General features: G+C 44.1%; 1 protein-coding gene and 1 long non-coding RNA gene across 3 annotated transcripts; one reads left to right on the top strand and one right to left on the bottom strand.

The window, feature by feature from the left end:
• The first annotated feature begins 373 nt into the window (after nt 1–373).
• LOC142877423 (sodium/potassium-transporting ATPase subunit alpha-3-like) lies at nt 374–11,729 on the top strand. 2 transcript variants are annotated; one of them, XM_076012054.1, is made up of 23 exons: nt 376–658; nt 821–895; nt 1,243–1,302; nt 1,489–1,692; nt 2,397–2,510; nt 3,532–3,666; nt 3,994–4,111; nt 4,723–4,811; nt 4,985–5,164; nt 5,270–5,468; nt 5,676–5,920; nt 5,992–6,184; nt 6,269–6,444; nt 6,775–6,911; nt 7,072–7,222; nt 7,309–7,477; nt 8,275–8,429; nt 8,983–9,106; nt 9,551–9,696; nt 9,787–9,917; nt 10,974–11,075; nt 11,181–11,272; nt 11,563–11,729. In XM_076012054.1, the coding sequence occupies exons 2-23, from the start codon at nt 836–838 to the stop codon at nt 11,589–11,591; spliced, it is 3,009 nt and encodes a 1,002-aa protein (XP_075868169.1). In that variant the 5' UTR covers nt 376–658; nt 821–835; the 3' UTR covers nt 11,592–11,729. The 2 variants fall into 2 exon arrangements, 1 of the variants encoding a protein (XP_075868169.1); XR_012923844.1 differs by lacking the exons at nt 9,551–9,696; nt 11,181–11,272; nt 11,563–11,729 and having other exon boundaries at nt 374–658.
• A 1,425-nt stretch (nt 11,730–13,154) lies between these two features.
• Nucleotides 13,155–15,820, bottom strand: LOC142877425 (uncharacterized). Its single transcript, XR_012923845.1, has 4 exons — nt 15,607–15,820; nt 15,287–15,333; nt 15,083–15,199; nt 13,155–14,198 (listed from the first exon to the last, which is right to left on the bottom strand). It is a non-coding gene; the product is annotated as an uncharacterized LOC142877425 (long non-coding RNA).
• Between the last annotated feature and the right edge of the window lie 10,190 nt (nt 15,821–26,010).

The following is a 26,010-nucleotide window of genomic DNA, read 5'->3' as shown; positions in this document are numbered from 1 at the left end:
TTTGTCTTTAAATACTCAGTTTACTCAGTTTAATACTTTGTTTATTAAATGCTTTTAAAATGTTGAAGTTTTTAGTCATGTAAAGCACATTGAGTTGCCTTGTGTATGAAATGCGCTATATAAATAAAGTTGCCTTGCCTTGCCTTGCCTTGCTGGCTGCGTTGGGAGCGACGTCTGCCATGGATACACCACCATGGCAACAGCGGAAGAAGAATCCATGTTGTAGATTAGAAGTTTAAGTCGTTCTTCAGAAAGGTACGGAATGGAATTTTCAGCTTTGCAAACACAAAATTCTCACTTTAAAGTCATTTTTTCAAAAAAAGTCTAAAGGCACTGGGGGCCTTTGAGTTTTTGGTCTGATCTGTCAAAGAAAAGCAGTGAGCAAGTTAAAGGAAGAAAGTTGACCACTACCTCAGACAAACGCACTAAATAAATCAGTTTGATAGATTATCCTTCATTTCCTGTCAATATAAATAATGTACCCTGTGACTGCAGTTGTGAGGACAGGTTCATTGCTGAGGGTTCTTGATGCAGTTGGTTTATGAAATTTCACCTTTTTGCCACTAGATACAAAATAAAAAGAATTGGGTATCAAGTTAATTCGAAAAGGAATATCCTCTGGCGGTGAATAAATATGAATACTCTTTGAAGTAGACTGGTAAGTCCCAAGTTCAGAGTATTTACTGGCTGCTCGAGTCTTCATGAGAAATCAGGATAGCCATACTGAAGAGTTCCCTGTTTATAAGGCCAATTAACCTTCGACCTTGACCACCCTGGTTGCTAATCCTGGCGGTGGGCGGGGTTTTTTTCTTCTGCGCAGGATACAGGTGGAACAATGCCAGCCAAGAGGAAAGACAGGAAAAATCTGGAGGACTACAAGAAGGAGATCTCTATTGTCAGTGCACTTCTTTCTTTTTTTCCCCCCTGTGGTTTCCTTGTGTTCTGTATTTTGTCATATTTGCTTAAAAGAAAAAAAAAGTCTGTGCAACGTCTTTAAAATCGCACATACCATCACATTTCAAAAAGCACATTTTTCATAACAGCAATAGATCCTGCATATTGTTTAACCTTTATTATCAGAATGACATGAAGGGTTGTGTTGTTGTTATAGATTCTCCAAAACGGCTGTTTTGCCTAGAATTCCCTTTTTAAGCTTAATTCAGTACTTGCCACAAAATGAGTGGCTTTCTTGTGATAGATAGAACCATTGAGTTTTGTGTGTTTTTTCTTTTTGTTTTTGAGACGGATCACAAAAAGTCTGTGGAGGAGATTTGTCTGGAATACTGCACTGACGTTTCCCAGGTGAGGTTTTTAAACTTGGATGGATGCGACCCCTCAACCTTGAGTTCAGAAAGAAACGGGTATTGAAAATGGATAGATGGATGGATGTGACCGTTTTGCCATTTACCTTCCTATCGTACCTCGATTCTCCTTGTTGCTCTCTCCCCCCCCCCACCCCCCCACCCCCGCACCCCCGCACCCCCGCAGGGTCTGACCAATGCCAAGGCAGCGGAGTTCCTGGCCCGGGACGGCCCCAACGCCCTCACTCCGCCCCCATCGACCCCGGAGTGGGTCAAGTTCTGCCAACAGCTGTTGGGAGGCTTCTCCCTCCTCCTGTGGGTCGGTGCCATCCTCTGCTTCGTAGCCTACACCATCCAGGCTGTCACAGAGGAACAGCCGACAAAGGACAATGTGAGCTCACGTGAAACACAAAGTGAACTAACTCTGTCAACTCATGGCTCACACTGCTGAGTCAGCACTCCTCGGGGGCGTGAGCGGTAGCCACAAAGCGTGCGTCAGCCGACGGGACTCGTCACCAGTTCCACAGACGCCATCCTGTTAACATCCACATTTGGGGCCTGCTACTGGGAGCCCCCCCCCCCCCCCAGGGCGTTCGTGGGTCAGCAGTGTTTGATGCCGGGTCAGAGCGCAGCACAGAGCTGGGGCACCGAGGCTAAACGGAGATGGCACAAACAGCACGAGCGGACAAATGGCTCGATTTCAACCGCAGGGGGGGGGGGGAAGGCAGGGTGGAAGGCAGGGTGACGAGAGCGTCTTGGTCGGCACAAGTGGCCGAGAAGGAAGAACAGGGCCGGGATAATAAAATGTGAATTCACAGACTGGTGGCATTTTAGAGTTTGCTCAGATATAACAGGACAGATGATGTTTGTCAAGCATCACTCTTGGAAGTTCTGTCATCAAGAAGTGAGAACAAACAGAAGAATATGGAATTGCCTGCCAGACTTTGAGGAATTGAAACTTTACATCTGTATCCAGCCTTGTTTAGTTTACTCCTACTGAAGCATGTTTAATTTTGTTAAAGCCAATCGATGCAGATTCTTTTTTTTTTTTCTTTTTAACTAAAACAAATTTCATGTTGTTTCTTCTCCCTGCAGTTGTATCTGGGCATCGCGTTGTCACTGGTTGTCCTCATCAGCAGCTGCTTCTCCTACTACCAAGAAGCCAAGAGCTCAAGGATAATGGAGTCCTTTAAGAAAATGGTCCCACAGGTGCCGGACCCTGAGTTTTCTTCATGTCTTTTTCTGACTGAGCATTGGGTCTGTTTCATATATATAAACCTCAAGGTTTTAGAATATTACTAATAATAACAACAGTAGTAGGGATGGTCATGTGATAAACTAGCCACCTGCCCAAAGTGTACCCTGTAATCCTAAAAATAATAAGAATAATAATGGGATAGATTTTAGCACCTCCACCAACCCTGAGTGATTGCTTCCATGAATGTTAACAGACAATAAATTAGGGCAATGCTACGGAATTGCTGCCACCCTAGACAAAAAAAGGGCTCAGTGTCACGTTATAACGTAAAACTATCACGTTTTTACCTTAAAAAAAAAAATTCACATGAAACTTTCGGGTCGGGTTTTAAATTATTTTGTTGAATATTGTTGACTTGTATCAAAACACCGTCCTAGCAGAGAAAATGTAGGCGTTTAAAACGATCACTTGAGTCACAAAGTCGTTTAATATTAGACAAGAATATCCGCACAAATGAAGTCAACACAAAACACAAAACAGCAACAGCTTCATTGGACCGATGTTACGACGCTACCGTGCGTTAAAACCGCTATGAGGAGCAAAATCGCAGTTTCTTAAGTTTCGCAGGTAAGTACACGACACACAAGCCGAACATGGAGTTAGCAGTGGTGGCGAAGAGTTTATCTACACGAGACAGCGTTGTACTTTGAATAGCTTAAAAACTGAAGTTGCTTTAGGTCACAATCCACTCACAGTCTTCATACATGTTCTCAAGTATTTTGTCGTGGCCGTCTATTCTCCCGTTGCCCACTGGCCGAGTCGAGACCGTCTCCCAAACCTAACCAACATTTTTGTTGGGTCAGTGACTCAATGTAATTCACTCAGCTTAGCTGGTCCTTTTAATTATTCACCATTAAAAACAAACAAACATACATACATTTCTGTAATCTTGCTTTATTTACTGAATATTCTCGGGGGGGTTTTGTAATTGGAGGTCTCTTTCTAATTACTCACGTACTCTTTCGTTGCCAGCAAGCCCTGGTGATCCGTGAAGGAGAGAAGATGCAGATCAATGCTGAGGAGGTGGCAGTAGGAGACCTGGTGGAGGTGAAGGCCGGAGACAGCATCCCTGCCGACCTCCGTATCATCTCCGCTCAGGGCTGTAAGGTGACCTTAACGCACAGACGCTTGCTGTAATGTTGTTATGTTGAGAGAGAAATTGAACTCTTGTCTTAAATAAATGACCTGAGGAGATGAACTGGCTTGTTTCTTTAACAGCAATATGTACAACCAAGTGATATTTTGAGTGATATTTCGTGCCCCGAGGCTCATTCAGAGAAGGCAGTTTTAGACTAAAGTCAGTGCACTGTCTACCAGCTGTGATTTTTTTTTCAATGAAGATATGCATTTTCTTCACCTTGTCTCTCGAGTTCATCTCATATTAGCTGACAAACCCACGCACCAAGACTTCACGTTTCCCTTTGCCCCGCGCAGGTGGACAACTCTTCCCTGACCGGTGAATCGGAGCCCCAGACGAGGTCACCTGACTGCACCCATGACAACCCCCACGAAACCCGCAACATCGCCTTCTTCTCCACCAACTGCGTTGAGGGTGAGACAACATTGTCCTTTGGTTCACTTTCCATCTTTAAAGGTCCAGTTTGTAAAATCTTTACAGAGGCCCATTAAGAAATGGCGGCGCAAGATGGCAACTAACTAGGAGCAAGGCTCTTGCTCTACATCTCACTTACAATCTTACACAGTAAATACGAGAACTGTTCTAAGGGTCGGGAAATGAAATTACTTTTATTGTACTGTGAGTATACACTTTTTTAAAATGTATTTATTGGCAGTATGTTAAGCTTTTACCATTATAGAAATCAGAAATCAGGCCAAATTCTACACTCTGAACCTTTAAGTCTGGATATTCTTGCATTGCCCTGTTGATGTTCCTGAATCAGTGAGGCTGCTAATTAGAGTGAACTTGGGTAAAGGTTTGGTGGTAAGAGTGGACAGCACTAGTCCTCAGTTGGCTCAGCCTTGAACTAGGCCCAAGGAACAAGGAACAAAAAATATTAATTGGCTTCTCATGATGGCAGAGTATCCAGTTGCGTATGACGCTGCCATGTGGGTACATGCGCATTACGTTGCACCAGTCACGTAGTTTACGAGAAAGCTCTTTGAGCGCAGGTGACCGATGCTCCTCCTGCACTCTCTCTTCAGGAACAGCGCAAGGCATCGTGGTGTGCACCGGCGATCGCACAGTGATGGGCCGCATCGCCACCCTCACCTCAAGCCTGAAGGCTGGCAAGGTACCGCCGCCGTTAGACCTTATGGTCTTGTGTTCATGCTGTATGGAAACACAATGGTCGCTGTTAAATATTGATTAAAAGTGATCAGCTTCTCCATCCCCTACAAAGTAATTCCTGTTTTGTTTTTTTATGTGTGAGTCTTTGAATGTTGTGAACATCTTCCACTTCCTCAGACGCCCATCGCCAAGGAGATCGAGCACTTCATCCACATCATCACGGGCGTGGCCGTCTTCCTGGGCGTGACCTTCTTCGGCCTGTCAATCTTCCTGGGATACGGCTGGCTGGAGGCTTCCATCTTCCTCATCGGCGTCATCGTCGCCAATGTGCCGGAAGGACTGCTGGCCACGGTCACTGTAAGTCAGCCTGCAGATAAAGGTCGTGTGTGTGTGTGTGTGTGTGTGTGTGTGAGTGTGTGTGTGTGTGCCAACACTGTTTTCACTCCCTCCTGTCCCTCTCAGGTGTGCCTCACCCTGACTGCCAAGCGAATGGCTCGCAAAAACTGCCTGGTGAAAAACCTGGAGGCCGTGGAAACGCTGGGCTCCACCTCCACCATCTGCTCCGACAAGACGGGCACCCTGACCCAGAACAGGATGACCGTGGCTCATTTGTGGTTTGACAACACCATCCACGAGGCCGACACCACCGAAGACCAGTCCGGTGTGATGATCTTTTGTTTATTTATTTTTTGTTTTTTTCTGTTTTTGTCGCTTTCATTGGTTCATTTCATTGGCTAATTGTTTGATTGATGCTTGCGTTGGGGAGGAGGGCTCTAGGCTCTTCATTTCATTTGCTTGACAGGTGCAATGACAGACACAGTTGAATGTAATCTAATCTAATCTGAATTCGAACCTGTTCACTTTCTAGGCACCTCATTTGACAAGAGCTCCACCACATGGGTGTCTTTGGCGCGCATCGCTGCTCTCTGCAACCGTGCCGTGTTCAAGGCCGGCCAGGAATCTCTGCCCATCCTCAAACGCGAGGTGGCCGGCGACGCCTCAGAGTCGGCCCTGCTCAAGTGCATCGAGCTGTCCTGCGGCTCCGTCAAGGCCATGAGGGACAAGAGCAAGAAGGTGGCCGAGATCCCGTTCAACTCCACCAACAAATACCAGGTTTGTCTTCCTCACCGACGAACAGCGATCCACCAAAAATGTTCCTCACGCTGAGATATTTCCCCCACCAGCTCTCAATTCACGAGAGCGAAGACGAGAACGAGAACCGCTACCTGCTGGTGATGAAGGGAGCCCCAGAGAGGATCCTGGACCGCTGCTCCACCATCATGGTGCAGGGCAGGGAGCACCCCATAGGTGACGAGATGAATGAGGCCTTTCAAAATGCCTACCTGGAACTGGGCGGTCTGGGAGAGAGAGTTCTGGGTAAGCCCAACGGAAGCTGCAAATTTGCAATGTGTTGCGCCTTGATGTTCTTTCGGGAAACCCGCTTCTCCCTCGTCGCTCCAGGTTTCTGCCACCTGTTCCTGCCAGAGGACAAATATCCCAAAGGTTTCGCCTTTGACACAGATGACGTCAACTTTCAGACGGACAACCTCTGCTTCGTGGGTCTCATGTCCATGATCGACCCTCCCCGTGCGGCCGTGCCCGACGCTGTGGGCAAATGTCGCTCCGCTGGCATCAAGGTGGGTGCCGTTCAAAGCTGCCATTTAATTCCCCTGAGGGTTGAGGCTTAGAAGGACGACCTTGACACTCGCTGTCAGGTGGCGTTTGAAGTGTCATGTGCAGTTCCAAATATCTTAGGAATGAAATAAATTGTGTTCTTTTTTTATCCATATTTTTCCTCTTCTCTCATTTCCAGCAGGTGCATTACTAATGTTCACGCTTTCTTCTTTCTCTCATATTTCTTCCCTGTATTGCCTATTACCTGTAAAGGCAATGCATGTCTGTTTTTAGCATCTAAGCACCTGATCAATTTTTGCTCTTGTTATATTCCACGTGTTTTCTTCATCCAGGTGATCATGGTGACTGGTGACCACCCAATCACAGCCAAGGCCATCGCCCAGAAAGTGGGTATTATCTCTGAGGGGAAGGAGACGGTGGAAGATATCGCCGCTCGACTCAACATCCCCGTCAGCCTGGTCGTCTCCGGGTAGGAAAACTAACTCACATTAAAGCAAGCACAAAGGCCTCACATAGGGAAGAGGAAAATAATAGACTTAATATATGGTAGTTTTTACTGTAGCTTAGTTTGGAACTCCTTTATAACATTTTCATATGGTCGAAATTTATCGTTTATGTTTTGTTTGTAGGGCTGCCGAGGCCTGTGTGATACACGGTTCAAAATTGAGCGAACTAAGTCAGGATGAGCTGGACGACATTTTAAGGAACCACACCGAGATTGTGTTCGCCAGGACGTCCCCGCAGCAGAAACTCATCATCGTTGAAGGCTGCCAGAGACAGGTACGCCTACGGTGGCGTACGTGCGCACACACAGGTTGTGCATCCTGAACACGTCTTTGAAAAAAGAACTTGTCATGTTCCACCAGGGCGCCATCGTGGCGGTGACGGGTGACGGCGTGAACGACTCTCCCGCCTTAAAGAAGGCTGACATCGGAGTTGCCATGGGAATCTCGGGCTCAGACGTGTCCAAACAAGCTGCGGACATGATCCTGCTGGACGACAACTTTGCCTCCATTGTCACCGGAGTGGAAGAAGGTAAGGAGAGAAGGAGCAGAGAGAGAGAGAGAGAGAGAGAGAGAGAGGGAGAGAAATGGATGAAAGAGCGGTGAGGCGACAGGAGCAACAGTGTGGAGATGAATTATTAATGTTAAACACTCCACTTTGTAGATCCTTTTGAGAGACGGACATTTCTGTTTGTACTTTTGGTTGCGTTGCTGTACTGGAGATTGGTCTTGGGCCCAACACCACTTTTTAGAGGTCTCGTTCTCGTGTCGGACTGGACGGAATCTGGATTTTTCATCAAGACCAGTCGAGACTCAGCCAACACTACAATGACTGATAATAACAGAAAATAATCCAGCTGCTGCTGTTTTACACTTATTGCTAGTTTATTGATATTTTTTTATTATTTAATGAGGCAAATAATTTGTTTTTTGGAAAATGGTTCAAAATAGTTGGCAAAGCAGCAAAATGAAAAGAAAAGTATGAAAAGATGCCTTGCTGAAAAGAGATTTTTCTGTTCGATTTAGAAGCAAACTTGAATTTAACAAAGATACTGGTCTTTTTTTTTGTTTGTTTGTTTTTTTGATATACTGTATAAAGTCTTGGTCCGGTCTCGATCTCCATGCTCTATAGTCTTTACAATGTCTTTGTCTCGGTTAGTGCGGTCTTGACTACACTCACACTAACTTTTGGAACTTAATAAGAGACGAGTGTGACAATCTTCAAAGGCCTTTGGCTCCTGTTCACAGATATCGGTTAACTACCTCCCTACCTGATACTTCTACTTTCACCTGCTCTTTATAATCAGTCCACCGCCTTCGTCCCTGCAGGTCGTCTCATCTTTGACAACCTGAAGAAGTCCATCGCGTACACACTGACCAGCAACATTCCGGAGATCAGCCCCTTCCTGTTCTTCATTTTGATCAACATCCCGCTGCCGCTGGGCACCGTCACCATCCTCTGCATCGATCTGGGCACCGACATGGCAAGTGGCACAAAGAAACACCCTCGCTGTTGTTTTGTCACTGCACACTGCTCTTGTCTCTCACTACCTGTTGTGAAACTCTAAATATTTTTTTTTTTTCTGTTTAACTTGAGCTCCTCTCTTCACTTTCCTGCTGCTGGGCCAAGGAACCTTCTCCCATATGATTGGACCTCAAACTCCAGTGAAGAGACAGAGTCCATTTCTTCCCATTTAAAATCAATTCATTTGCCTTAAATTTTCTCCCATTTTACATCCCTCCTTTCATTCTCTGGTTTTATTTCCTCCCTGTTTGTATGGTTGCACATTGGTTTTTGTCTCAGCCAAGTGCCACATTCTCCACTACCGGATCAAAGAAATCCTACTTACCTTAACCTCCCTTTTCCCTTCCCTTGAGTTACATTATATGAAATTGCTTTAACTTTACATTGTTTTACTCATTATGTTTTGTTGGATTTCTTTTTTTCTAATATCATTTACACCATATCGCAGGCTTTCCAGATGAAAAAAAAGGAAATTAGAGCTCACAGTAGCAACACTGCCTCTGTCTCGTCAGGTGCCGGCCATTTCTCTTGCCTATGAAACAGCAGAGAGCGACATTATGAAGCGTACACCCAGGGACCCAGTCAATGATAAACTGGTCAATGAGAGGCTCATCAGCATGGCCTATGGACAGATTGGTAGGTGCAACACCTAGATAGTTCACTTGACAGAGGTGCCTTGCACATGTTGAACAGTAAAAAAGGCAAACAACGCTGTGCCGTGCTGAACACGTGTGGTGGTGCTTGCTCTCAATCAAAAGAAGAAACTTTATTTTGAAAATGAAGTTAGATGATAACACCTTTTTTCCTGTCTTCCTTTATCCTGTACTAACCTAGCATGTTAAAAACCCCTTCAACTGCATGGTGTTTATTTTTATAAAATATCCAAAACAAAGCAGCTTTTAGGAAATTCTTAATTTACCCTAAATTTTGACTTTATTCGCAAAATTTCAACTTAAAACTCAAAATGAAAACTTAAAAATCTCCTTCCTGTAATATTTTTTTCTCTTCCTGTGGCCCAAATCCTCTTTCGTACAAGCCAGTCTGGGACTCGAGAGGTAAAACACTGAACTTTCTTCGCAGGTATGATCCAAGCTGTTAGTGGCTTCTTCACTTATTTTGTCATCATGGCCGAAAATGGTTTCCTGCCAACTTTCCTCATCGGAATCCGTGTCAAATGGAACGACCGCTCCGCCAACGACGTGGAGGACAGCTTCGGGCAGCAATGGGTGCGAGCCGAGGGGCCGCCTTGACCTGCTTCCTCTGCTGCTTCTCCTGTGTGTTGTGACCCTGCGTGTTCCTCCTGTCTCCCGCCGCAGACCTACGAGCAGCGTAAGATTGTGGAGTTCACCTGCCACACCGCATTCTTCGTCAGTATCGTGGTGGTGCAGTGGGCCGATCTCATCGTCTGCAAAACCAGACGCAACTCTTTGTTCCAGCAGGGCATGAAGTGAGTGAGTCCGAGCTCCACTGCCGGGGGCAGGAACGCAGAGACCTCATGGCGTTAAAGTGTTGGGAGGATTATGCTGCAAATGTGATTGCAATTACAAGTTACCCGATTGAAAATGTAATATTAGTGTAACTATTTTAGTGACTTTATCAAAGTAATGTAACTGATTATATTTGATTACATTTTAATTATATTTCAAAATTGTGAATAGATGTTCTCACAGGTTTAGACCTGACAGTGTTAAGCTTCCAGCGGTAGTCAATGCTCAAAACAATCATAACCAGGTCAAACCTCAGCACCTATTTGTACTGTGACATCATTCTGAGATACAAAATCAGGGCATCTTAACTTACTACCTTTTAAATGAGCAAAATCAATCACATTTTTTTTAAAGTAGTTTGTTCAAAAAAACTAAAAAATAATAATTCCACAAGTAACTGTAATTTATTTACACTTTTTTTCCCCCAGTAATGCAACTGCTTACAGTTGTCTTAACTTCGTAATTAAATCAATTAAGTTCAAGTGGCTGACGTGCATTTTAAACCAATAGGAACACTTGCCAAATTTCTCATATAGAAGCTTTGCAATTAAAATGAAGGGATCACCATCGGTGGGCTGAGATGTGTGTGATGAGTCGTGAGATATACCATGAGATATATTTGCTTTAGCTACGTTGTAAACCATGTTATTCAATAAAAGTATCACCATGTGTCGATGCGCAATCCAGCGTGGCAACAGTTCTGTGTACAAGCACCCGAACTTATTTTGTCTGTTTACGAGCGCTCGCAATTTTTCGGACTCGTGCAGTATCGCAGAGCTGCCACTAGAGGGCACCCTGCTCAAAGCCACTATCGCGCAGCCCTGACTCGCAAACAAACAAAAACCAACGCGTTGAAGCTGCGGCACTGACGGAAAGCTGCTTTGAATAACTGCTGCAACCCGACCGTTTGTAGGACGTCGATTTATTGAAAACAGATTATCTTGAGTTCACCCTCCCCTTCATTTGATCACGTTGTCTCTCATTGCTGTGCACCTTCATTCAACCTTCTCTTGCAGGAACATAGTTTTGATCTTCGGCCTGCTTGAGGAAACGGCTCTGGCTGCTTTCCTGTCCTACTGCCCGGGCATGGACGTGGCGCTGCGCATGTACCCCCTCAAGTAACTAACATCAACTTTGATTTCTAACATTTTTTTTTTTTTTTTTTTTTTTTTTGCTTTCAGTACAAAAAGTTGTTTCGACTCATTGTGTTATTTCATTCCCAGGCCCGCCTGGTGGCTCTGCGCACTCCCGTATAGTTTCATCATCTTTATTTACGACGAGGTCCGAAAACTCATCCTTCGCCGGAGCCCCGGAGGTAGGAGCCGCGCGCGCACCAAGCGCAGACGCACAGTAAACATGTACCGTACATCCTGTTTCATTTAGAGAGAAACCTCAGGCTTTAGGTTAACCCGCCAGCCTGTCCCAATAAAGAAACATCATGAGCCGCTCTCAAATAGATTAAATTGATGTTTGAAAAGGAGCAACGGGGTTTTTTTTTATTAGTTATGAGATTTCTGTCCCTCTAATGAAATAAACCTCAAATGAAAAAAAAAAACCTTTTTTTCTTCCTCCTTTCCATCTTTTCTCCTGTCTTCCTCTCCACAGGCTGGGTGGAAAGAGAGACTTACTATTAACTATCGGGCAATCAGTCACTTCTTGCCCTTCCCTCCCTGTCGCCGTTTCCTCCTCCTCTCCATCCACCCCTCCTTTTGTCAGATCCGTCACACTGTGCAAAAAAAAAAAAAATGCTGCATGACCCCAAAGGCCTGAAAGAAAGAGGACTACTTCATGTGATAATAAATAGAATATTTTTTTAAATAAAGAATGGCTGTTTTGTTCAGTTGTTTGCGCCTTACCAAAGAACCTGCTGTAACAAAATGTTTCATACTTCACCTTTTATTTTGGAAATGGCTCATGATGGCTATGATACAGTGTACATATGTAAGTATATGCATGTTTTTGAAACGCTTTTTTTTTTTTTTTTGCTGTCTTCAATGTATCTATGTGACCTGTGTGTGTGTGCGTGTGTGCGTGTGTGTGTGTGTGTGCGTGCAAGATAATCAAAGTAAATCATCTGAACGAGGCGAGCGCGTCTGTTTGTGTGTCTGCGCACGTGATGCACAGTGTGCTCGGTTTCACGCGTGCGGACGGGTCAACATTTATCATGCCTCTAGGGGGGGGGGTGGCACACAATAAAACACACACACACACACACATAGCCTAAAATCCACTAACAAACATACAAACATCTGTTAGAATAAGAAATAGAAGAGATGCCTCATAGCAGTGCGGCTCTACCGGATTTATAATGATGTATATACGCACACACATCCTTTGTAACGCGCTGTTGGACACACACACACACACACACACACACACACACACACACCTCCTCTCAATCTTCTACCCACTTACACTGGAGCTCCCTCCCCTCGCAAATCCCACAGAAACACACACACACACACACACACACACACACACACACACACACACACTCGCTCCTTCCTCCAGTCTCCTAGCCGATTACTGCAGCACACTAAAAACACCTTTTTGGCCAAACCCCCCATCTGCTACCTTCCTTGAAACCCTTTTTCGTTTCCTCTGACTCCAACACGCACGCACACGCACACACGCAGACAGGCTCTCTTTTTGTCAACCACAGACCGCCCCCCCTCCCCTCCCACTCGCTCTCCTTCCCTCCATCCCTCCCCCCTCCCAGTAATCTGGCTGGCCCGTGGCCTCCTCTCTCTCGCTCCACTGTTCTGTGTGATAGAATATCGATCGGTTTGCCTCAGCCCGGTGTGTGTGTGTGTGTGTGTGTTGGGGGGGGGGCTAACTCAGCGTATGTGTATGTGGTGGGTGTGGTGGAAGGTTTTGCGGGGGGGGCAATGGTCAGACATGCTCCAAGGTTGTTACCACAGCAACAGCAGGATGGGTCAGGGGGTTGCCATGGCGCCTAGGTCACAGGGTCAGGGGGAGGGTCCTGGAGGGCTCTCGCTCTGCATGTGTGTGAGAGTGTGTGTGTGTGTGTGTGTGTGTGTGTGTGTGTGTGTGTGTGTGTGTCTGGAGTCGACACGGGCGTCCAGTCCACCTATATTGCGTGTGTTAATAATAAATGGCGTTGTGTACGGTGACCGTCTCATTCTCCAAACCCCCCCTCCCCCCGTCCCCCTTCCCTCCACCCCCACCCGCCACCACCTCCACTCTCTTCTGTCTGTCTGCGCATCGTGATAATAACGTGAGACTAAAAGTCTCAGTTGCCTCTGCCTAACAGAACCGCGACGAGGACGAGTGATAGGGAACACTTGTCCCACACTCGCCTCGGAATTTGTATAAACGCTCTGAAATTGAAAGCATATTAATTTGCATTTCTCTCCTTTTAATTGTGCTTTTGGGACACACACACACACACACACACACACACGCACCTTGTCACACAGTAACCAAGTTGTATTGTTCATTCACAGGCAGAAAAAAAATAGACCATATTCGAAAATATCATTTTTTTGTTACACATGAAAAAGTGCTGTAAAAAAAATAAATACATTTGCTGTGTCCATTTTAACAAAATACACAGATTAAAAAAAAAAATGTTGCGTGGAAAATTATAAATGCTAAATATTTCTCAGTGTAGCATTTTTATCCTAAGGCTCATTCTGTTCTTTTGATGTTAGTCTCACTATTGTGCATCTCTAGTTTAATTATTTTAATTGTTAGCGTCGCTTCTCTTTATGAGAATGAGTTACTAATTTTAGTCATGAGATTTTCACATGACTTCTTATATACACTTCAGGTATCAACACTATATTAACACCATTTTCCATAAATAAATAAAATATATGCATATATATTGATTTTTATGTCTGAGAAATTATGGTGACATTTTTTCAGCATTTTGAAACCTATATTTTAACAGAAAAACACTTTTTTTTTCAAAATAAAAGAACAATTAGCAGAACAAGTGTACCAAGTCTCAAACACATCACGGAAAAATGATTCAAGGGGTGTTGACAATGCACCATTACTTCAAAAAAAAACAAAAAAAACAACAACTTTAAAACAAATCCACATCATGGCAAAAAATATCTTCCCAGCCAGACCGTGTTCACTGTTGTGTTGCGTTAATCAAACGTGGTGCACGTTACCAGCGACGGTGTGCGGCTGTCGACTCCTCAGCCATGTTAAGATTCCGTCCCTTGTCACGTTGGTCTTGGCGAGAACGCCGACTGTGAGCAGAGCAGCTGCAGGATGCAGGGACAGAGAAGCCGGCGAGGTTTCATCCACATCAGTACGTCTTCAAATCCTGTCACGTGTGGAGAGTGCATTTCTGTATGTGTGTGTGTGTGAGAAAAACGGAAGAAAAAGCAGGAGTTTCTCTTGTTTTCCTTGTAAAAACAAAACTCAAACTGCGAAAAAATCAATTGTTCAAATGGAAGAAAAACTGAAAATCTCTTGCTGTGAAATGTGTCGAGTCTCCACACCACATTTGTGGATTTATGATGGTCAGTGATATAAAAAGCTCCCCCGGTATGACACGATCACCAGTCCTCACATTTGTAACTCTTCACTTTTGTTACATAGGGAAATTACGGGCGTGTCCAAATGAAACTGTCCATTCGGTTGAATGCGCATCGGGTTTTTTTTTTTACACCTCCATCCCTTCGAATGTAACAGGGCACTTTTGAGTGTTTAGACAAGTGAAAATCTTCCGTGGCGCAGAATACAAATTCACATTCAGCTCGACTTATCTGGTCACAAGCAGCACCAAGATTTCCTCTTCTCTCCTTTTTTCTCTTAGATTTTAAGCCAGTGGACCAAATAGGATCTTTAAGTCACGAGGCGTCCGTGCAAAGCCAATCTCCCAGCATTCCCCCCCCCCCCCCACCTCCACCCCCACCTCCCACCCCGACCCCACCAACACACACACACACGCACACACCAGCATCCAGCATCACCACTGCGGGGTTATCACACACTCCCCATGCAGCCAACAATGACAGTGGTGTGACTGACCACATTTGACTCCTTGCGCTTTGTCTTTGCTCCGTGTCAGTTAAAATAGAAATGAAAATCCCTTTTTTTTTTTTTTTTTTAATTGTGTATATGAGTACAAATTTTTACTCACTAAATATTGCAAGTAGTGCAATTCCATTTGGCCCAATTGAATCACTCCAATATTCCCACAATTTGTAATATATGAACTTCCAGATGGGACATGTTTCAGGAAACCCCGAGATGTCTTCTACAGGACAGATAGACAGAGAACATTTTAAGATCATAGTAACAATAATTTATTTTACAATAAGAGTACTCCCACCTAAATACTCACCACATGAGGAAGACGTCCATGTTAAGACCCATCCATACATGACTAAACTGGAGAAGAGGAAAAGAAACACACCCATGAATTAATTCATTCTTATTACATTATGACTAACGTAGCAGAAGTCAAAATCACTGGATTTGTTTTGTTGTTGTTGTTGTTTTTTTTCAAATTAAAAATTCTAAGTATCTTAGAATTAAGCATTTTAACTGAAGTCCCTTTCCAAGTTCCAAGTTCACGGTTTGGGTCCAACATTTTTGGGAGTTGTTTCAGAAATAACCTGTAAAACTGACCAAGTGCAGGTGGGTAGTAAGTAAGGTGCTTACTGGAGCACAGTGAGGATGCAGGCTGCGACGAAGCCAAACTTCAGGCAGCGGTTGATTTCTAGTCCTCTTTGTCGTAGTACCGCGGCTTGTCCACACGGTGGTGCCCGAAGACGTCCTGCCACAACCGCCACTGCAAAAGCCCTTCGTGGGGGGAAGATGAGGATCAATGAGCGACATAAAAACCAACAGCTTTTTACAAGTCGGACTTTTGCGAGTCTGTGTGTGTGTGTGTGTGTGTGCGTGTGTGCGTGCGCGCGCGCGCGCCGGCGATTAAAACGGCTCATTTCCGCCACGGAGCCTCTTGTCATTCCGAGGTCCTGCGCCGGGGAATGACGTAAACATTATGATTATTACGCTTTTAATGGTCTGTATTTTATAGGAAGAGGCGATATTAGTTGTAAATATAAGGGCGCGGTCTCCAAACAGCTATAAACGCACATCCTGAGGCTCGGAAGGACCATCGGAGGGATATTACACCGCTAGTTTCCAGCAGGGTTTCAAGCACCTCTCAACATAACGCCGAAATACCTTCTGAACGCCTTCCACGTTCATGGATGTCTCCACCTCCTCCATTGGCCAACCCCGATTATAATCCCACTGTAGATGTCCTCAAATGTTTTTGTTTTTTTTCTTTTAAAACTACTGCTAGGATGTTTTAAACACGTTATGCCACACTGAAAAGTTACGTCGCTGTCGTTTTGTCATTCCGTTCATCATTTTCGTGTTCTGTGTGTGCCTGGTAGTTCCTTCCGACTTGAAACTGGAGACGGAAGAGAAATTGTTTTAACTCTTTCCACTCCTTGTCTTTGTGTGTGTGTGTGTGTGTGTGTGTGTGTGTGTGTGTGTGTGTGTGTGTGTGTGTGTGTGTGTGTGTGTGTGTGTGTGAAAGGGTTGAATCTGATTTGTTTGTTTGCTTGATTGATTGATTGATTTTTGAGGCCAATCACAATTTTAATTTGTAATATTCTTATTAAAATATTATTTTTTTTTAAAATTAACCCGTGAATATTTACAAAATTCAAGGTGTGTCTCAAGGTTGTGATAGGGAAGGATCAAAGTCTGGGGGAAGTCTTGAAGTCTGGAGACGTGACAGGATGTGCGTACGCTTTTTAAAAACAACACTTTGGGGAATACAACTAACATTTTTCAGAACATTTAGGAAGGTGCAGAATTAAAATCTATGTTCTCTTTGAACAATGAATAGTGTGAAAAAGGTTCGATAAAATTTGGCTTACAAGCCGATTAGGAATTCGAAGACAGCAGCATCTTAGCTCATGAGGTGGCACTGAAACTTGCAGGTCTTTTATCGTTCTGTGTTTGAATGAATGGATGAATGAATGGATGGATGGATGACTTTATTTTTGGTTACAACAAAGGAGAAATAAAAAAGGAAATGTTTAACAAAGATCACAGTATGTAACCAAAAAAGGAGTAGGCTGAAGCCCAAGGCTTATTTCTGCCTAACCTGTACCATCCATAAACTCAAATAATCACGGATAACCCAGAACATTTATAATAAGGAAAGAAAATGAATTGCACCTCAGTTCACCTTTTTCGATTTTCATTTACATTCAGTTTGCCATATAGTCTTTCATTATTGTGTTGTCGGTTTAGATGATGAGTTACTGTGACCACCAACTACTACTACTACTACTATACTATACTATCTTATTTGGAGTATTTCGTCACAGATTGGTTCCCCTCTCCCTTCTGCATTAATGGCCCGATTTATCAGCATTTATCAATCAGTCTGAGTCAGTTGTGCCAGTTTCTTTTATTTTAGTTCCACTAAAAAGTTTCACATTTCAGTTGAATTCATTTTTACTATAGATTTCAACAGGAAAAGGCCCAGTGTGTAAAGTTTAGCTGTATTTAGAGGTAGGAAGCCCTTCGCAAGCAAATGCAAATGCCTGTATTTTTTAAATCATGTGCGTCGCTGGCCACGATGTCATATCTGCCGAAGCTGTCAAAGTAAATTGCAGTCTGATTGGTTGATTGAATGACCCGCCTCGCAGAGTGCTGATTATTTCAGTGTTCCTCTGCAAGCTCTCTGGAATTTTTTTTTTTCAATCATTCATTCATTCATTTTCATTCTTTTCAATGAAAAAAATGGGTGGTGGGGGGGCACAGTTAGGTGAAGTTTCTTTGTTTTGTAAGAATGCAGCTGTGTTTTGGTGGTTCTTGAGGGGTCGGGGGGGCGCACACACGCACACACGCACACACGCTCACAAACGCCACCCCCATCACTCCATGCCCATGTCTGCCTTGACGTGAACACACCTGCTCGCTTGTCTTCGCTCTTGCTCAGCCAACTTCCAGCAGTCAGGAAAATCACTCTCCCAGATGCTGAGGCGTTGTTTGCAGCGAGCCGCAGCCTTATCACCTGCTGCGGCTGCTGCTGCTGCTGTTGCTGTTCCTCTCTCTCAGACACACACACACACACACACACACACACAAACACACACACACACACGTGTGCGCGTATGCACCTCCTTTCCGGTTGCGGACTAAACTCTGTTGTCATGGAAACAGCTAAGATGCCGAGCGGAGGAGAGGTGAGGGTGAGACTGAGTGAAGGTATAGTGAGGGGGGGGGGAAGAAAATCTTCTGAAGGACAGATAAATTAAAGGTGAGTGTGCTTTATTGACACTGCCTCTGAATGCATACCTGCTCTGTCTCACAACACACACGGTGCAATTCACTAATCTCGATTTTCTTTTCTCTCTCTCTGTCTCTCCTGCAGCCGGCCATTCTCTCTCCCCCCCCCCCCCCCACCACCTCTCCACCTCCCTCCCTCTCTCACCTGCTCTCTCTGACCACGACCCCTACCCATTTAGAGCGGGCGTTTACTCAAAAGCCCCCCCCGCACCCCCGCACGCACACACACACCCCCACCCCGCCCCCACCCACATTACAATGATGAGTGCCTCTGTTTTCTGCAGCCAGAGGGGATCAAGCGTCCTAAACGGGCGGCTGTGTTAATGTCACGCTCCCTCCATTGAGCGGACGCCTCTCTCTCCCTCTCTCTCTCTCTCTCTTTTTCCTTTCACTTCCTCACCTGCTTTCTGCCGCCATCTCTGCCCCCCCACCACCCCCCGCCTTTTCTTTACCCTGCCTCAAAAAAGCCAGATGGGCCGGAGTCTCGGCTTTTATTCTTGAGGCCCTGGTTGCACGTGCCGAGGACACGGGGGCCCGGCGGTGTTTCATTCACCCAGCGTCAGACGCCTTCCATTCTTTTAACCCCCCGTGTCCAACTCCCATCACCCACCCGCCTCCCTCCCGGCCTTCCCCTCTCTCCCCGCCCGCCTTGATCGCCCTCTTTCTGTTTTCTGTCCTCCTTGCCCCCCACCCTCTCCCTCCTTCCCTCCCTCCTCTCCTCTCCTCTCCTCTATTCTACTCCAGGCTATTATCTTGTCTTCAATTGCACTCTCCTCCGTCCTGTCCGGCTCCTCTCTGCCGGGCTTTGTTCTATTTTTGTCAAGTTTTTGTTCAGTCCCGTCTGTTCTTTCTTTTCGACCTAATCTTTCCTCCTTCCTGTGTTTTGTTTTTTTTCTTTGATGTTCGTCTGTTTTCTTCCGCTTACGCTGCACTCCTAATTAAACCTTATAGGTTAAAAATTGTTGATGCTATTTTAAGTACAGGAGACTAAAACAATAATAATAAAAAAAAATCACTGGCTGCATGAAATATGTGTCTTAAGTTGGCAAAAGCTCGTATGGATGCAATACTTCTCCCCCATTATCCATTCCACCTTCTGTCAAGTCTTTTCGGTGTTGTGACAAAATGTAGGTGCTGCTGCCTATAGACGAGGGAGAGATGATGAAGGCGAAGGGGAGGAAGAGGAAGAGGCTACTTGAACTTGGCTGCACGCCGGCTTTTCCCAGAATTCCTCCTCATCCTCTGCCGGAGCTGCTGCAGCTTGACATTTCACCGACTGGCCACAGTCCTACTAATGTGCACTGCAGGCATTTTAATTGGGCGAGGTGATGTGTGTGTTTGTGTGTGTGTGTCTGTGTGTGTGTGTGTGTGTCTGTGTGTGTGTGTGTGTGTGTGTGTGTGTGTGTGTGTGTGTGCGTGTGTGTGTGTGTGTAATTTGGATGATGAAATACGTATTGGGTTAATGAACAAATCACACCTATATTATTTCAGATATATTATTTTATCTGTACGTTGTCATTTAATCCGGGACACATACTGACAAATGAAAATCCTCCTGTTTTTAGTCGCACCATGTGACGGTGCTCTGCAGCAGGCAGAGGCTGCAGGGCTGCTGCGGTTATTTAGTGCCACCTGAGTCTAATTGTTATTGAATGTGGCCGCTATTTATTCGGGGATTATTCGGGTTAACGTGGAAATAATGAGGTATAGCCGATCCCGCGGTGCTGTTGGGCGGTCGCGGAGAGATCGATGAACACACTGAGTTAATTATGAGAAATCAATTAAAAGGAGGGAGAGGGTCTTTAGAGCGAGAGCCTCCTGGAACAGACACACAAAAAAAGGCTGCTCCCCCCCGCCCCCTCCCCTTTTCAGGTCGTTATTGCAAATATCGCCGTGAGAAAATGTGATTTAGACATCTTGGTTGGTTGCTCATCAGGTGGCCACTATCCAAATAGTTTGTCTCAAAATATTAGGAATAATTATAATTTTTAAAAGAAATATCACAGAGTCGAGCGTTCACCCTGCAGACGTCCATCGTGGCTGTTGCTGCGCGGTGTGTGTGATGACACCGCCCTCTGCTTAAACTCCTTGTTCGACACACACACACACACACACACACACACACACACACACACACACACACACACACACACACACACACACACACACAAAGAAGCTGACGTTGATCCATAATCGTAATTGATAGAATTACGCGTGTGTAGTCATGAGGGAGTATTTATGACAATTTTCTTTAAGGTCGGACATAAGTCCTATTTTCTTTTAAAGTTACAGAGTAACTGTTTAAACGGTTCGTTTATCTCGGATAGTTTTCACAACATAAACATGTCGGAAATAATATTATCGACGGGAAATGTATTTTCTATGCGAGATCTCGCACAGTGAGGATTGTTCGTCGCCAAAAAAGAAAGTAAATTATTTTAAATCTGAAATCAGCTCATTAGTAAAACTATCCGAAGCGTCATATGTTTTTGCTTCATATTGTGTAACTATTTTTCAAAAAGATGTCGCACATCCTCTCATTTAAAATAATAAATAAAAACAAATTCCGGTTGATTTGCCAAAATTATTATTTGATGCTCACATTACATTTTCTATTCCATTTCAAAATTGTGCTTATTCGCGTGTAGTTTGCATGAGATGCACAAGGCCTTTGTTATTTCGCGCTTTTTACATATTTTTTACCTGTATGCAAATGAGACTCGTTCCGTGATAAGCCAGACATTTTGATATGCAAAATGTCAACAAAATGCCAAATAGCATTATGAAATCGACGGTCCACATTTTATATGTGTCCCATTCATAATAAGTGAGGTTTTCATTTATGCATCGGATGCAAATGGCCTGATGCCAAGGCCGGAAATACGGCAAGTTTCCTTTTTTTTCCTTCCTGAAAAACGCTTCAAATTTAAAAGTGAAATAGGTTTGATAGAGGCTTAATAAACAGAATAAGAAATAATTTAGAAATAAAAATATTGGATAAATTATCTTAAAGGAAAAAAAAAATCCAAGTGATTCACAAAACATCTGGATGTTATGAGGCCTCTTAAGATACAGGCTGTATGATTTATTGTTATTAGTGTTTTGCATAAATAATCTAAATAGCAGTAAACAAGTGAATAATCACCTTTTGATATCTGAATATTTTTCAACCTATGAAATTTATTGTACAGACCAAGCTCCGGCAAAAACCATCTCTCAACCATGATAGAAAACAGCCTACAGCCATCGATCAATTTAATTTGCAACCTAAATAACTTTGCAAATGTGAGTTAAACAGATGTATTAAAAAAAATAAATCAATCACAATTTAATATTTCAGGTACACTTGTCACCTAATGCTCACAACCATTTTCACAGATATCTGCATTAAATGTTTAACGTTTAGTTTCAATTCAATCAATTACTCTTCTGAACATGGTGATTAGATTTTCATGCAAAATCGAGACAGAAGCTAAGAAAAAAAATCCTTGCTTTTGAATTATTTTGAGGAGGAAAGGGGATGCGAGAAACAAACAAACATGCAGCAAAGGAGAAGTAGCTTTTATTTAAAGAAAAAAACAAAACAAACACACAAACAAACAAACAAAACAATGAAACACAAAAACAGGGAGACACAATCGGCTACGATCTAATTACGAGGAAAACGCATTAAATGACACGTCGTCTTTTCATTAAAACCGCAACCTCCGTGTGACGACTTGGCGGTGGCTCGGTTTCATTACGGACTCTATTGCCTTTTTCATCAATTTACTGCGGGCTTGCTGTCACTGCGGGCCCTCCAGACACACCCCACCGGCTCGACCCCCGGGTCAAAGTTCAGCCGGCCACTCTCACAGCGAGACGTCGCTTCCTAGCTGGCGAACAACAGGAACAGCCCTTATTGTTTTGTTTTTTTTTAGGGCCGAGTGTGTGGTGGGCTGAATTCAGGGACGATTGGCGACTGTTAACGCTGTAGTTCTGAAATAACGCCACACTCTGCACAGCTGGAGCTAACCAGCTAATTAACTGTCAGAGGACGAACGTTGGGGGCTCAGCGCCAGGATATTGTATCCTTCCGCACTGTAGTACAGTTCTTGAACTCGACGGCCACTGTGAAAGGTGAGTTTTTATCAAGAGCCACTGTCGTATCAAAAGGTGGTTCCAGAATGTGTTTTCTTTCACTTCGCCCCCTCTTTGTATCAAGCACTACTGCCCAGAGACGTGTTCTGTCATGACTTAAAAAAAAAAAAAAAAGGGAGCGTGCGAATTGTTCGGATAAGCTACTAGCGAGCTTGTGTGTCTGTTTCTCGAAGCAACAGACTTATTTTCTGTCGAATTCGCGTTATTATTATTATTCCTTTTCTTTTTTTTCGGCCTCATCTTCTGAAGTGCAGCACAGATTATCTGAATTGATGTGCGGATACCCCGTTTAGCTAAAATATATCAGTAATAAACGTGTCAACGTCGACAAACAGCCGTGGACATCTATATTGGCTAACGGGTCCTTGAAAACGCGAGTTCGCAATGTTCCTATGTATAATATGAGAATAACAAAGCTGTACTTTTGCAGTGTATGAAGAAAAGCTGTAAATTAAATAAATGAGTAAATGCATGTTTTTCTAACGTCTTACTATCCACAATATTTCTATGTTGTCTCCATGTCAAGTGACGTTTTGAGTATACAGATTCCCCCCGCCCCCCCCCCTGTCTGAACCCGTCATACGAAGCCATTGTGAAAGAACTGTGTTGTCAGCAAAAAATGCCACGAAAGTAAAGTTGTGTAGGTAAGCTCTGACTGTAGGCTCCCAAATAACATTTCCTCCATCTCTGCGTGGAAAATAAGGATCAGGAGTGTCTAGTGGCTGATAAGAGAGAAAAAGCCCTGGCACACACACACCCTGGCCCTACCCCCTGTGGTTCACTGTCATCTTCCTGTACTTCACACGTCTCAAATGAATTAATTCCAAATTAACTGATGATATCTTTGAGCTGGCTTTTAATTTTTTTTTCCCCTCCCTGTAACACCTGACAGTGAAATCCGGGTGGGAGAAAAAGCTCAACCGCAATCTGAGAAGCTAAATAACAATTTTCACTTGATCCGTTCGACGAAACGCCTTTTTTTTTCTCCTTATTTTTTTTGGATGCCACTTGGCCTCCAGCTAACATGTGATTTATGAACCCCCAAATAATTAACCACAATCATAGCGGCCATTGCCCGTTGACTCTCGCTGTTGCACGTATTGACTTTTGTGTAAAGCTCACAATGGCAGACGTTTGACCAGCATTTCTCAATAAATGGTGGAAATGAAGCTTGGGAGGTCAGAGAAACAGTAACTCCCCCGGATTGATTTCCAATAATCTGGATATAGCCTGTCTGATCCGCAGGATTCAAGCTCCGGGGGAATTGTCAGCGCTTGTCCCACCGGCTGTTGCTGTGGAGATAATAGCAGTTAATGAGATATTAACCCCGAATAGGGAAGAAGACGAGAAGGGATGAGCCTTTAAAGGAAAGAGTAAAGGCGGGAGCCGGCGATGGATGAACCTGGCCTGATTAATTTGGCTCCATTAGTCCACATTGGTAACAAGGGTTGCGACACAGCTTCTTTGAGACGGAGGATCAAAATCCAATTTCTTAGTTTGGTCACACGTACAAACGACGACAACAACAACAGCAGACATGAGAGCGCACACATACTTGCTGTGAAAAAAAAAAAGAAAAAAAAGAAAAACGCTAACTGCACATGTGGCGCACACTGATGGGAAAAAACACACATTCAGAGACGTGATGATTGGATGGCCCTCTCATTGCCCACCTGGTTAGAATGCAAGTCGGCGATCATGACCTGCAGGTCAGGGGCCAACTTCATCCCAGACGCCTGACCCCATCCACTAAAGCTTGACCCCTTGGGACCACATTAGTCTGTGCGTGTGTGTGTGCGTGTGTGTGCAGGGAGGATGGGTGTTTAGGGTGAGGAGGAGGCACGTAGAAACGTGCTGGACATTGAAGTGAAGAGAACAAGTGAAATCTTGTCTCTGTCGCAAAGCATCTTCGAAGCCTTTTGCAATATGATGTTTGGGAAACACAAAAAGCACGTGTGGGGTGTCTTTAAAACAAGAAAGCCGATCGTATAATGCCGTGTAATTTTATGCCACCTGATATTGTAGAATATTTAAACCTCTAAAAAGACTGATGGACCGTAACTCTGGTCCTTCCTTGAAGAAAAGATAAGAGTTATGAAAGACATTCTGAGCTGAGGGAAGCTGGCTGATGACGACAATAGCCAATGATTGATAGGTCGGTGGTTGGCTCTCGTCGCGTGTTTTGCTCCTCAGTCACTGGTCTTCTCATCCGTCCTCAGCATCACTTTGCCGCCATTTCATCCATCATTGTTATTTTTTTCTCTCTCTCTTTCCTTTGCCTCCATCTCCTCATTTCTCCCCAAGCTGTTCCTCAACATCATCCACTTAGCTTGGCCGCAGACCCTCATGCAGAACGGACACACGCACAGGGATCACATTAGGACTCTCCCATATGCGTTTCACTTTGACGTCCAGACACGCACTGTTTTGTGGCCACCTTTTGTTGCCTGTAGCTTGAATTTTTTGGTAGAGATGTAATCTTCAAGTTATGCGCATGTTCAGGGAGTTTCCTTAAGGTCTTCAAATATGTGATATTGTGTGTTTTAGACTTTACTGGGCCGCATTTTTGTCTGTAAAGGTTATTATTAATCACCTGGAATTCTATGTGGTTTTTTTTTTTTTTTTTTTTGCAAAGCAACAGTCCAGTCAATACTGCGTTCTATAACTCAAATTATTTTTTTCCCCCCAGTACCGTTTTCCTTCACTTTGACCTTCAGGGAAAATTGGAGATAAATATGTTGCCTTGAGGAGCCATTTATTCACTAAAGTTTTATAATAGTGTGTGACATTTTCAAATATGCAAGCAAAACACACAAGGACCCTGTGCTCAAAGCCAAAATGTGGAAACTTGTAAATATTTTCACCACATGTCAAAACAGTTTCACAAGCAAAGACCTATGATTTGCTGTAAAATTGTTCCCGTCGATGCCACACTAGCTGCGTTTCCATTACCCATAGAATTTTGCTAAATATCGCAACAAAAAAAACTGCTCATGGAAACGCCTAAATTGGAAAAAAACTCTCAAGTATGGCTAAATGGTTTTAAGTGGTTTTTCAGACATGTCGACATAGTGGTGTATTGCAGAAGTGTAAAGGAAAGACTTTTTCGCATTTACACGTCACTGGACGTGATGTACGGGGTCACGTGACCAAGTTCACTTCTAGCGAGAATGGCGCGTTATGTTTGGACGGAGGAGGAGACGGAAGAGATGGAGTCTCACGGGACCGTTCAATGGAAAACGCCTGCGAATCGCAAATGTGCTTTGTCAAAATTTTTAGAAATGTCGCTTTTATTTCGCGAAAAACTGTAATGCAAACGCAGCTTGTGACATATAGTCTGGATAATAGGCAATAAGTGATATTTCTAACAAGCGAACTTGCATTAATAATAAAGAAATTTATTTACACTGGATTTACACTGGTTTAGGCACAAACACCTTTCACTTCATTATTCTGCAGTTGTTCTCATATTTTCATCGGGTCTCCCTCTCGTTTCCTTCCTGCTGGAGCGGCCTCGGTCGCATTAACGCCACAACAGTGTCACCGCGGATGTGATGTGACGAATCTGACGTCAAGGTTCTCACCCGATATCCTTCTGGTGTTCGC

Source organism: Nelusetta ayraudi, unplaced genomic scaffold (genome assembly GCF_046127955.1).
Source record: "Nelusetta ayraudi isolate G7.1 ecotype Tasmania unplaced genomic scaffold, CSIRO-AGI_Nayr_v1 ptg000135l, whole genome shotgun sequence".
Taxonomy (NCBI): Eukaryota; Metazoa; Chordata; class Actinopteri; order Tetraodontiformes; family Monacanthidae; genus Nelusetta; species Nelusetta ayraudi.
The sequence above is the reverse complement of the archived record's forward strand: the minus strand, read 5'-3'. Positions and strand labels throughout refer to the sequence as shown.

Bases quoted from the DNA above. Each gene is read 5' to 3' on its own strand.
- LOC142877423 (XM_076012054.1), top strand. From the start codon at position 836: ATGCCAGCCAAGAGGAAAGACAGGAAAAATCTGGAGGACTACAAGAAG. The intron at 5,469-5,675 runs GTGTGATGATCT...TTCACTTTCTAG, and splicing joins CACCACCGAAGACCAGTCCG to GCACCTCATTTGACAAGAGC. The intron at 9,697-9,786 runs GTGCGAGCCGAG...CTCCCGCCGCAG, and splicing joins ACAGCTTCGGGCAGCAATGG to ACCTACGAGCAGCGTAAGAT.